This window comes from Gracilinanus agilis, chromosome 1 (genome assembly GCF_016433145.1).
Source record: "Gracilinanus agilis isolate LMUSP501 chromosome 1, AgileGrace, whole genome shotgun sequence".
NCBI lineage: Eukaryota > Metazoa > Chordata > Mammalia > Didelphimorphia > Didelphidae > Gracilinanus > Gracilinanus agilis.
This window is the reverse complement of record NC_058130.1, coordinates 66,253,430-66,267,004: the sequence shown is the minus strand read 5'-3', so window position 1 is coordinate 66,267,004 and position 13,575 is coordinate 66,253,430. Positions and strand designations below refer to the sequence as shown.

The 13,575-nt window shown below is 42.5% G+C and overlaps 1 protein-coding gene across 1 annotated transcript in view; it reads left to right on the top strand.

Annotated features, from left to right (window-relative positions):
* The first annotated feature begins 966 nt into the window (after positions 1-966).
* The window catches only part of NUP210 (nucleoporin 210), a 168,472-nt gene continuing 155,863 nt past the window's right edge, over positions 967-13,575 (top strand). Inside the window, exon 1 of the mRNA XM_044676266.1 lies at positions 967-1,166. Within this exon, the coding sequence (XP_044532201.1) occupies positions 967-1,166 (200 nt within the window). The remainder of the gene's footprint in view (positions 1,167-13,575) is intronic.

The following is a 13,575-nucleotide window of genomic DNA, read 5'->3' as shown; positions in this document are numbered from 1 at the left end:
TTGCAGACTTAATAAGTTGCTTACGTCTACCTCCCAACCTCATTTGACATCAGTGCCCCTCAAAAACGGGAGAGAGCACCAGGTATTTTCCCGCATGGGAGCAATATAGCCTGAGTCTCAATTTCTACCTGCCTATTACCTTCCCGGGTAATATATGCCAAGACTCTCGTCTCCATTCCCATTCCCATTCAACCAGACTCAAGTTCTCTTCCGGAGCCAACCCGGGCTTCAGCTCTCGTCGAGGACAAATGCTCGAGGGGAGGTGAGGCTGCCGCGGCTCAGTCGTAAGCCTCTTAAGGGTCCCCGTGAACCCCAAGGGGCAGAGAGTGTCTCCCCTTTCTTTCTGCTCTCTCCTTCCTCCGTACAGTCCCAGAGCACCCTCCGCGGTAGGTTTTTGAGCGAGCAACTCAGCGCACCCCTAGGCTGCTCTAGCTGCTGCGTCCGCAGGTGGCGCATTAGCCGGGGTGAGGAGGGAGGAGGAGGGGACGAACAGGCTGCGGCTGGGATTCTGTGGCGAATACCTCCCCCTCCCCCGGCAACTTTGAATCGCTCGGGACTTCCTCCACGTTTCCCGCGATTTCCAGTTTGCACAAACAAGGCTGGCCAGGCCTGCGACTTGGGGTGGGCCTCCCGCGCAGCCTCGCTAGCCTTGCCGGGGTCGGTCGTCCGGGACCCCGTTCGGCCCGCCTACCCGGCAGAAACCCGCGCCTGAGTCCCCCTCCCCGCCCTCTCCACCCCGGCCCAGCCAACGGCCCAGGAAGTTGCATTTAGATCTGGAGGGATCTCCCACGCCCCTCCCCCTCCACGCCTTATCACCTGCTGCCCGGGCAGCTACAGTGCGGTCCTCAGGCTGGGCTGTAGGGCGCTCTGGGGAGGGCTGGGAGGGCGCCAGCCAGCCCGCTAGAGATTACGAGCTAGCTAGTGAGCTAGCAAGCCGGGCGCCGGGTGGGGAGGAAGGGAGGAGGGATGATGGCAGCTCGGGCCCAAGGGCCGCCAAGGGGCTGGCATCTATCGCCGCCGCTGCTGCTGCTACTGCTGCTGCTGGCGGCGCTGGCCGGGGACCGCGCTGCCTCCTCCAAGCTCAACATACCCAAAGTGCTGCTACCCTTCACGCGGGGCACCCGCATCAACTTCACACTGGAGGCCTCAGAGGGCTGCTACCGCTGGTGAGTGAGCCAGTAAAAGCCGTCCTCTCCTCGCAGCCATCCTATCCCCTCCCCAGGGGCCGAGGTGGAGAAGGAGGGAGCGAGAGCGAGTGCAGGCTGGAGCTGGCGCTGGGGGCCGCGAGCAGGGGCAGCAGTTCGACCTGCAGCCAAGAGGGGCGAAGGGGGTGCGCGAGGCCATAGGGTCGGTTCGGGGCAGGCCCGGGCCGCAGTCTCAGCTGCAGGAAGCCGGCGCGTGCTCTCTCCCTGCGGCTCCGGGGCAGGTGCTTCTTAGCCGACCTGGACTGCGGTGACAGTTCCCCCCGGGCCAGGGAGGGAAGGCTGGGCCCGAGGGGCCAGAGAGGAGTCCTCCAGGTTGGCTGGATTAAGCGGGTTGCACATGGCGTCTCGAGGATCCGAGAGGGGCTGCCGGGCTCTGCCGCAATTCGGGTCGGCCCCGCCCCTTGGGATGCTCCAGCTTCTTCCAACCCCCCTCTACCCCCAGCAGCGAGAGGAAGGGGCCTGACCAGGAGTCTAGACCCGTGGCGGCGGCGGAGGCTGCTGTGCTGCCGCTGCCGCCACCGCCTCTGGCGCTGGAGGGAGAAAGGGAGTAGAGAGGCCGCTCGATCTCGCTCGCCAGCGGCAGAATGGTGGCTGGGTGGGTGCCCAGGCCTCCTCCTCGTGGGGCTCCTCGGCAGCCATGCGCCAGGGCCTTTCACCCACCCAGAACCGTGGGAAGGAAAAGACGCTGGGCCCGCCTTCCTCAGATACCACTGCTGAGCTGAGTTAGAGGCCAAGCATTGGTCCTAGGCAGTATTAAAGGCCTGGCAGGCCCTGGCATTGTGGGTGCCCCAGGGGCAAGCCGAGGGCAAGGACCTGGCCCCTGACTGGGTTTTGCGCTTGCGTGGAGGCAGTTTTCTTTCCCAAGGGAAGTCAGAGTTGAGCACAGGATACTTAGTCACTGACCATAGAGGTGAATCTAGCCTGTGACCTGGAAGGGCCAAAATCAAAATGACTAATTACGGGGCCTTTTTTTCAATTGAAGATATCTTGAGGCAACATACCTTGGAAGGGAATAAACATTTATTAAGTACCTTCTCTGTGCCACACTCTGAGCTAATATTTTTCAAGGAGTTCCCCATACAAATTTTGAATGAAGTTCCCATTACTTCACTTTACAAATGTTTTTGAAGGAGTTCCCACTTGCAACTTGGAGGAAATGTGGGAGTACAGGGCAGGTAGCTTCTTGTCATATTTATAATGATTCTGGAACAAGAACCTAGGCCTGAATCCCAGGAAAACACTGCTAGGTCTCTCACTCTGCCGATAGAAGCCAGAAGAGTATCTGTCCAAATCCTGTCCATTGGCCACCATTATCTATTTGCTATTATACTTTACACAATATATACTATTATATACATATACATTATGCTACTATGTTTTGCCAAATATACTTGGTTATTGCAGTCCCTTAAAAGGAAGTGAGAAAACCTGGTCCTAATCAAATGTCACATGGCAGGAGTGATTATCATGTGGTAGAGATATTAAAAAGCAAAACTAGCCCCCTTAAAGATCATAGCTCATAGAATGTCAAAGCTGGAAATTCCAAGACCTTAAATATCAGGCAGGCTAAGCCCTTCAACTTTATAGAAGTAGAAACTGACTCTAAGAGTTGTTTACCCAAGAATGTACAGACAGTAAATGGGGGAACTAGCCTTTTTATCCACATCTTCTGATTCTCTTCTGTACTCTTTCCAGATCTCTCATATAATAAAGTTATAGTGGTGATTATATGTATGATTCATGCTAAATCATTTTCAAATTCTGCTGGAGATGAAATATAAATGAAAAGAGAGTTGAGTTTGATGTTGTTGTTTTTGACCTCTTCACTCTACAGTGATCCAAACCATTGGGCCATTGTTCAAGATTCATGATGCTTTGCCAGGGTTTATTTTTATTTTTATTTTCATTTGCTTTTAAAAACCCTTACCCTCTATCTTAGGCTTAACACATTGTATTTGATCTAAGGTAGAAGAGTGGTAAGGACTAGGCAATGGGGGTTAAGTAACTTGCCCAGAGTCACACAGCTAGGAAGTATCTGAGGTCAAAATTTGAAACTAGGACCTCTGGTCTCTAGGCCTGGCTCTCAAACCACTTAGCCACTAGATGTTCCTTTTGCCAGGGTTTAAATCTTACCTTTTACCACTGGTGTCTTAATAAAAGAAACAAGAACTTGATTTTGTAGAAATTCTTATTTCTTGACTCTCTGTCAAGGCATTGGGTATTCTTGAATTCAGGTCCCTTAGTTCAGTGTGTTAGATTTGGAATCTGAGAACCTAGGTTTAAATCCTAGTTTTATTTCTAAGTTATATGTGCTAACTTGGACAATTCATGTCTCTTGATCTCAGTTTTTTTATTTCTTAAATAATAACACTGCATTACAGGATCGAAAAAGTCCCTTCCAGCTCTGAATCTGATTCTATGTTTTAGAGTTTCCAGATCTTTTAGCTAATTTTCTTACTTGGGATCTTTGAAGGAAATTTCTTCTTTCAAGTATCAATGTTGGAAGCTGAACCATTGCAACATTGTGTCAGCAAATAGAAGTGTTAGTGTTTGCTATTCACTTGAATGACTGGATTCCAACCTCTGAGAATTGGAAGGACCTTAGACAAGCATGTCTGGTCAGATGAAAAACTGAGGCCAACTGAGGGGAAATGACTAAGTTCAAGACACTGCATCAGTGGTGTTCTCAGGATTCAGCTTGAGACTTTCAAGATTGGTGCTCAGAGCCTCTTTTTGCAGAGCGTGTACAGCCATTCATTAGCTAGCATGTTAAAATGTATGCATTTATATCTTCTTATGTTGGACTTGTCAGTAGTTTTGATGGACAGAAAAAGGAAACAAGTTACTAGAAACATCTGGCTTTAGATGAATGCCTTTTCCTCTGAGGTTATTTATCCACACTTTTTTCTAAAATGATAACATGCAAGTTTTCTTACTATGTCCTCTTTTCTAAAAGTAGATGAAATCTGGAAAATTCATTTTCACTTAAATTTGTCCACAAGAGTAAATGGGCTAAGGGAGAGGGAACTCTCCCTTGTGATGTATCTGAAATGAGCTTGAGCTGGATCTGATAGAAGAATCTTACAGTAAATGTGTGTCTGCCTGTTCTAAATGTATTCTGAGAGGTGTTTGGTGATTGTGATTTCCCCCCAGCTTAACTTTGCAGAGAAACATTATTAGTCATGCATTCAAAATGTTTTCTTTAATTTTAGTGGTACTGTTCTTAGCACAGTTATTTATCTCTTCAGCTCTGCAGAATTGCCTTCTCTTGAGATTTTTGAGTAGCATAGCATACAGCTATTTATTTTCAGTTATTGAAGCCTGGAGGAGATTCCTTCCCACCCGAAGAATTGGTAGGAATCTCTGAGTTAAATTATATTTTTATATGTGCTTGTGTGTACTATACAGCAAACATTCACATACAGAATCAGCAAACATTTGTTTCATACTTACTTTTTGAAAAGCACTATGTACTGAGGAAGAAAGGCAAAAAAAAAGGGGGAGGAAACAAGTCCCTGTCTACCTGTGTGCCAGGCACTGTCCTACACTTATAAATAGCCACTTTATAATTATTTAGGATGGCATGATAGACTTAGAGTCAGAAGACATGGATTCAAATTACAGCTTTACTATTTATAATCATGAACTAATTACTTAATCTTTTTAAGTCCTGGGTCCTCATCTGCAAAATGGGGGTAATAGTATTTACACTACCTACCTTGTGGGGAAAATGTACTATATGTAATGTGAGCTATCATTATTTTTCCATTACTCCCTAGTTGTAATTTTGCATAGACTTAGAAGAAACCTTAGAGATCATCTCATCTAATGACTTTATTTTGCAGACAAGAATGCTAGATCCAGTGAGAGAACATAAACTGTCCACCAAACCAGGCCCATTTCCCCCCTCTACACCCACATTTAGTCCTTAGGAAGAGTGGGCTCATACTTAAAGTCATAATAAAACACTCCTCCCTAAGCCCCTCCCTCAAGAATATTTCCTAATTTGGGGAATCCTTTCCTCCTTTTCAAGAGTTTCCACCAAATCCACTTTTGGATTTTGGGCATAGCCAGTGTAAAAGCTGCTCTTTCCCTTATGCAGTGATATTTTGGCTGCTGAGCTGTCAAGCATTTCACTTCTCTGGGCTGGCTGCTCACTACTCATTTATTGCTGCTATTGGTGCTGGTTGCTGAAGGGACTGTTCTTCAGATCTTTCAAAGCTCACAAGGTTGTAACCTGGTTCAATCCATCTTTAATGTTCATTCACCTAAGATCAGGAAAGAGTAAACACAAAGAGATTTTAAAAAAAGGACAAACTCCAAAGATATCGCTTATTCATGGCCCTATGGTAGCCATGAGATAAGAGGCTATCTCCTTATATAAAGGGAGATAAGGCAGCCTTCACTGCCATGGTTATTCCTATTACCTCTCTCTGGCATCCCTACTGGCATTTGGGGAGGGAAAGAGATCGGAAGAGAGATAGAGACAGAGACCTAGAGTGTTTATCAAACCTTTTATATACACATTTGTACTGCTCTGACTCTGGGAGGGAAGGGCCTCTCCATTGTGTATTTTCTCAAGAATGCTCACAATTCCTCCATATGGATGTTGTTTATGGCCTATTTTACCATCATACAAAAGAAAGGTTAAAAACATCCCTGGCCCTCAAGGAGTTCACAGGCTATTAGGGGAGAAAAATGTGAATAATTTGGTACAAACAAGATAATAATCATAGTTTGTAGAGAATCTTAGATGTAAGGTAATCTCAGAGGAGAAAACACAAGATCTGGGGACTCTGGGAAAGGCCTGCTGCAACTGGTTGGACTTGAATTGAGATTTGAAAGAAGTCAGGGCAACTAAATGGGTAAGGTAAGGAGGGAGAACATTACAGACCAAGTACAAAGACACAGAAATGGGAGATGGGAGATTGTATGGAGGGACAGCAAGTAAGCCTGTGTGGCTGTATCAGATATTTCCTAGAGGAAAGTATAAGAGAAAAGCAAAAAATGTAGGAAAAAAAAAGATGTAGAAAGGGAGAAGAATATGACAACTTTAAAATGCTAAACAAAGGACTTCATATTTGATCTTTCAAGGTAACAGATAGCCACTAGAGCTCACTGAGTAGGAGGAGTGGAGTATCATAGTCAGAATTGTCCTTTATAAAAATCACTTGGCAGCTGAATTGCTATTCTTTCTTGGTAACATCTTTCCCTACCCCCATAGAACCTTTGTGTGTGTGTGTGTGTGTGTGTGTTGTAGTGCAAAAGGGTGCATTAACCCTGCAAAGCTTTACTGCAGAACTTCTGACAGTTGAAAAGGGTTTAGAATCCTGAGGAGTGGCAGTTGACCCTGGAGACTTGAGGAGAGTAGGATGGTCAACTGAGCTCTATCTTTGGACTAAAAACCTGGCCTGTATTCTGCAGCTTTTCTCTTAAAATTTGTTAGCTTAACTATTTCCTTTGGCTCTCCCTAACCTCCCATATTCCCAATCATTATTTTCCCTTCCTGAATTTCTGTGAGTTTTGAAAGGAGGGTGGATCTGGGTGGTAGTTTTCAAACTTGGTAGATTTAATTTCCCCATAGTCAAATAGGGCTTACCCTTGTTACAAATTATCTCTTAAATCATTGTATCCAACTTTCCTAACCCTCTAGGCTATAAAACCTCTAAGGGCTGAGTTAGGCAGGTCCTTTCTCAGTCTCACATTCCTGTCTCCTTCCCCCACTTGAAGCTTTTCTAGATGGTGGTTAGAGTTACCTTGTATCCCTCCATCCTTTCCAATCAACCCTAAAACTCAATAAACCCTGTTTGCCACTTAATCAAACCTTTGGCTAGTTCATTAGTTGATTGATAAGAGAGGGAGAAGAGGAGAAAGGAATAATATTGTCTCTGGGTCCTGAAGGGAATTGGAGGCGTTCACTTTGGAGGAAGTGTAATCTCAATATTTCCTCTGGACTCTTCCTTTGTGAACCTGAGAAACTGACTAGAAAGCCCTTTAGTCAGTTTCAAGCCATTCTTGGCTGGCCCTAACCTTTGTCTGTAGAAGTGCCCTTCCTACTTGAAGGGCTCAGTCTGTTTCCCTTTAGTGTCTCTGTCTCAAAACTGTGTCCCAGTCTGTGTCTCTTAGGCTGTAGCTGCCTGTCCAAAATATCTCATCCTCTCCCTTGCAACTCTTTATACCTCCATGTTTATATTCTCTAAACTCAGTCATTCCCTTACTTCTCCTACCACCTCAATTTACCAACTTCACAATTGTACCTTCCTTATCCACTTTACTGCCTTAGGGATCCACAAACCCTATCCACAGTGCCTTATCCCCTATTCACACTACCTTTAGTCCCTTTCCTGCCTTATCCCCTATTACAACCTTACCTCTTGCCTTAATTTCCCTATTACCTCTAGCCTATTCCCTTATTAAACCAGTTTATTACCCTACTAATTTTATTTATATATATATACATAAAATATCGTGTATATATTAGCAAACCAAACTATCACATTGGTCACATCTAAGAACACATGCCTCAAACTGAACCTGTAGTTCTCCTACTTTTCTGATGAGAGGTGGAAGGGAGGCATATTTCACCTCCAGTCTGCAGATGTTGACTGGTTGTTACATTTATCAGAATTCTGATGGCTTTCAATTTTGTTTTCTTTTGTATCACTGCAGAGCTCTTTCTGATACACCACACCAAAAGTCCCAAATTGTTAAAAGGGAAAGAAAATTGGCCCTTCTATAGGCTTCCTATCTTGTAAAACCCAAGCAAAAATATTGACCCCTACCTTTACCTATTATCTCTTCTTTGTACTGACTGAATCTCTTTCTAAAATAGCTTGATGGACACATAATAGGTAAAAGATGTCATTGACCCCAGGCACCTGAATATTCTTCATACCCTGAAAACCTGAGATTAGTACAACAGTATCATCCCATATTCCAGAAGAGAAGAAATATAAGGTGGCAATTTGTATTCTGCTGGGTAGAATTCTTCTGAAACATGCTATAGGGCTGTTGCTGAGAATGAAGCAGTATGGATGATATTTACATTATGAATGGCTACTTGTCTTTTGGCAGAACCAGTTTTTTGTTAGTTTTTAATCACAAAATATTGACATATAACATGGGTTGTGAAGTGTGTTGTGGGGAAGTAGGAGATTATGAGCCAGAAGACCTGGATTCTAATCCTCACTTTCTCATTCCATTAGTTTTGTGAAACTGAGTAAGTAATTTTGTTCTGGGTCTGAGTTTTCTCATCTGTAAAATGATTAGACTAATTGACCCTACCCCTAAGATCTCTTCCAGGTCTAATACTCTATGCTTTTGAGGCTTCTCAGGATTAATTATGTGTATGTATATGCACAGATTTCAAACCCAGAATCTCAAGTCACTTTAACTACAGTACGGATAGCTTTATTTGCCTTTGGGTGTGTAGCATGAAGCCGGAATATGTCAATTCTTGCCTATCTAGTGTGTAAGGGGCCTGGTGCAGGATGTAGGTGGCACAGATATGTATAGATGTGGTCAGGGGGGCGGATGGTGGTGGGGTGAGGCCGGAAGGTTTCTTGGGTACTGTCGATTTTTCCTGAACCACTTTAACACCGATCTTTGGTTTTATTTTGGACAGCTTCTTTTGCTGTTGCTTCATGTAGGCAGTCTCTGCTATGATTTTTCATACTGACTCTTCAGAATAAGCCTGACCTATCCAGCATTTGAGATTCTCTGCTCTCCCATTCAAAACTTATTCCTTTGCCTCTGGAGAGGAAGAATTCCCTCACCTGCCTTACACACCTCTTATCTAAACAAATCAATTAGCAATCATGTGTTTGCAACTACTGTGTGCTAGGCTTGGGGATGCAAAGCCAACAACAACAACAACAATAACAGGAAATGGGCTTTGCTTTTAAGGGGTTAGAATTATTTAGGAAGAAAATATGCATCAATACATATATAAAGAATAAATAAAAAGTAGTTAAATTCAAGGCAGTTAGGGAAGGAAGCCACTAGCAGTTGGAGAGATAAGAAAAAGGCTTTGTATAGAATGTGGTGCTTCTGCTACATCTTAAAAGAGCAGGATTGTACTCAAGTTTATGGGGCACTTTATGGTTACAAATCACTTTATCATCTTAGTCCTTAAGCTACATAATAATTATATCAAGGTGGCAAATCAGGCATTATCGTCAATGTTTTATATAGCTAAGGAAACTGGATCAGATGTGTTGAATTAGACTTGTCCAACAACTAATACATGCCCACAATTTGGGATGCCATCTAGGTCTTCAGTTTATTAGTCCAAAACTATTTCTGCTATAATCATATTAATCTCCCCAATTAAAATGAGCTGTTTGCCCTGAATGATCTTTAAAGTCTCCTCCACGTCTGATAATTTACAAGTAGGAAAATTGCAACATGATGCTACTCCCAGCTCAACTTAACCCACATTTCTCCTCCCCCACCCTTTCTCTTGTGTAATTCTCACTTCTTTCTTTTACTACAGCTTTATGACCTAATCCTAGCTTTCCCCCTTCCCCCACCAGAAGTTAAAGGCTTGAAAGAGCATACACACACATATGTATGTATGTATGTTGTTTTTTTCCCCATTACTGATCAGCAGATTATTGTAGTTTACTGTAGGGCTCCAGGGCAAGCCCAAAGCAGTGGTTCTACCTACAAGCTACAGAGCTGCATATCTTCAGGTAGATCAGAAATCCTCACATAAATATTGTCAAGGTGAATCTTTGAAAATGGAAATTTCCCCAAAATGAACAATTAGCCTATTGTACCCATGAGGCCATATCTGTTCTCACAACTGCCCTCTTTAGGGGCTGTTTAGCCAATCTAAAAGTACTTAAAAGAAAACACAAATAAATGAGCCTTGAGAATTAGAGAATCAATAATGCTCTCACTTTATAGGGTTCCACAAATCTCATTTTGATGTGCTAAATATCCCTGCTAAAGAGAGCAAGCAGTATTTCAATCCTATCAGAAAATAACTCTCTGGAGAGTCAACTATCACATTTAGGAAGAGTTCATAGAAATTTAGACTAGAAATAGCCTGAGTATAAAGAGATAGTACATTAGAAGCTTTGACTTAGAAGAACTTAATCTATGAGTTTCAGTATATATTTATCAAATATTTGTTTGATTTCACATGGTGGTATGGAGGTCTTAATTTTTAATTTCTTAATGTTTCAATCCAAGTCTTACTGATTACCTGTGATATTCCCAAGGTCATACAGGATGCTGTGGGGGGCATCTGAGAAAGAATAAAACACCATTTCTTTTCCTCAGGAAAATCACTGTCTCTCTGACAACCATTTGCTGTTTTAACCCCCTTAATTCCCTTACTAGGTTGTTATGAGGATCAAATAAGGTAATATTTGTAAAGTGCTTTGCAGACTGTAAATGATAGCTATTATTATATAGGCATACACATGTACATGTGTGTACATGTGTACAATGTAAGTACACTATAATTTTAGAGTGTATATCAACACCTGGGCAATATCAGAAAAGACTTCATATAGAAGGGAAGCACTTGGCCAGGTTTTGCATGAAAGCTAGTGGTTCTAAGGCAATAGGATGAATCTATTTTAGGCCTAAGAAACTGCTTGTTCAAAGGTTTGGAGATGGGAGGTGGACTGATATACAGGGTACAGCAAAGGTACTTATTGTTGTCACTTCCAGTGAGACCTTGTGCAGATCTGCAAGTATTGCTATCCTTTCACTTCTAGTATGAAAGAAGATAATGGATTATAAGCCTGGAAGGGGTAGGTTGGAGTCACAGTGCTTGGTACATAACAGGTACTTATAAATGTTGATTGATTGTGAAGTCCTTTATTTAAAAACATTTTTTAAAGCAGAGAAATTTTGAAAATTCTTTTTATTTATATTTTTAATCCTTTTTATAAGTTCCAACTCTCCCTTTCATTCCCCCTTCCTCCCCGCCCCCCCAAGGCAAAATTTTTGTTATGTCTTTTAAAAGTTCAACAAAAGAGTTTGAATTTTATCATAGAGGTGATAGAGAGCCCTAGAAGCTTTTGAACAGGGAAATGATAGGAATCAGACTTGTGCTTCAGGAATGTCACTTTGCTTCCTCTTATTTTTGTTTTACTCTTCTTGCACTCTGTGTTCCATCCAAACTGTTCTAATAGGTGTTCTGTAACTTTGATGTGCCATATCCTGCCTCTTTGCCATCACAGAGGATCATAGGATCATGAATCTAACTGAAACTGGAAGGGATCTTAGAGGTCATCTAGTCTAGGTCTTTTATTTTCCACATCAGGTAATAAAGGGCTTTACTTGGAGTTTTTGGTGCCAGATTTGAAACAGAGGCCTATGAGAAAGAAGCCCTGAAGGAAGCAAAGATTGCCCTTGTTAGAAATTTCCAGATGGAGTAAAAAGTAGGGCAGTGGCTGCAGATGTGATTCTTAGGAGCAGTGGGAAAGAGGACAGTTTCATTTAAATATATATGCACATACAACTGCTTGTTGTTCCAGCTGCTTCCTGACAGTGAGGGAAATTTGGGGGAATATTTTCAAAATAACCGAACTCATCCCTGACCTTTGCTGTTCCTGGATATCCTCCAAGAAAAGGGCTGAGAAACCAGAGAATCTTGGTGCACACAAGTTCTGGAAGAAGGTGCTTCAGATAGTTTCAACTTCTGGGCTTGGATTAACTGTTGCACATTTCATCATTGTTGACCATAATCTAAAAAGATAGGTGGTGGGTCTGGAATGGAATTAGGTGCAAGGCTTAATTAATTGGGTAATCTTGGCTCTTTCTGGCTGAAATTTGTAGGCATTGCTTTTACATGGTAGCTACTAAATATCCTTAGGAAACTTTAGAGAAGGAGAAATGGCTGGTTGTAGATAGAATGAAGTATAAGGCTGGGAAGAAAATACTCTAAAGCAAAAGAAAAAGGTCTGACTCTGGGGCCACCACTGCTTTTAGTGTAAGTTTCCTTATATAAGAAACAGGGATACTACCTTAGACAGCGAGGTGGCACAGTGATGATCTAGCTGGCCCTGGATTCAGGAAGAATCAAGATTACATCTTCTCTCAGAAAATTTATTAGTTATGTGACCCTGGGTAAGTCACTTGATGTCTGTCTGCCTCATTTTCTCATGTTTAAAACTGGAGCATTTAGCTCCCAAATTTGTTGTGGAGATCAAATTAGATAGTGGAGAGAGCTTTCTCTTTAGTAAGATAAGGACAGCTCCCTGAATCTGGGAGAAGCTGTAGAGTTACTCAAAGGGGAAAGGAGCTGGCTAAACTTAGCCTGACCTGAGAACATCTCTGAAAACTGGTCCAAATAGGACTTACTCCTTTCAAAGATCATAGGATCAGAGATAAAACTGGAAAGAATCTATCCCTTCTCTGGTTGAACATGTCTCATTATTAGAAGATTAGAAAGTTTTTCCTCTTTCATTGAACTGAAACTGACATTTTTGTAAATTATACCCATTGAGTCCTCTCTTCCTTTGAAGTAACAAATTAAATCTCTTCCCTGTTCTCTAGAGCAAAGTTCTCAAGTCTTTTTGGTCTCAGTACTGCTTTACATTCTCATAAATTATTTAGGCTGCCCAAATAACTTTTATATATGCAAATGATATCTATCAATATTTACTTTATTGGAAATTATAGTATTAGTATTAGGAGGAAAATAGTTTTGACCTCTTCCAAGATCTTAAAGAGTCTTGGGTTGCTTCTCAAACCAAATTTTAAGAGCTCTGCAATAGATTAACTTAAAACTTTGAAGTTTATAAACTACTTTTCTCATGACTCTTTTGGGAGTCGCAATGGAAGTGACATTCTCCCCATTTTTATAGATAAAGAAACAGAGGTCCAACAAGGTGAAGTGACTTCCTCAGAATCAGAGGACTCTGGGGATACCAAGTTGCCAGAGTTGGAATTCTAACCTAGGTCCTCATATGCTAAGGCCACTGTTTCTTGTACTTTCCTAAACTGCCTCAAATCCACATCCAAGTGAGAGTACTGCAAATAAGTGAATAGCTATCATGCTCCTCTCTTCCCACTTGAAAAGTTTTTCATCTTCCAGATTGTTTCCCTACCTTCTTCCTGAGGTCCGAAACATTTTCCATCCCTAAGACCATGTTAAAATTTCCAACTGTGGGTTGAATTTTGTGGTCAGGTTCTAGGTCTGATACCTTGCAGTCATGATTTGTAACATTCAGTGCTTTCTGTTGGCAAGATGCTTTCCAGGGCTACTGCAGATTATATAGGGGTTGTCCCTGCCCACTTTTAAAAGAATACACACACACACACACACACACACACACACACACACACACACAATTTAATCTATGAGAAACCAGTAGGTGTTTTGGGCAACTGCCACTCACTGTATCCA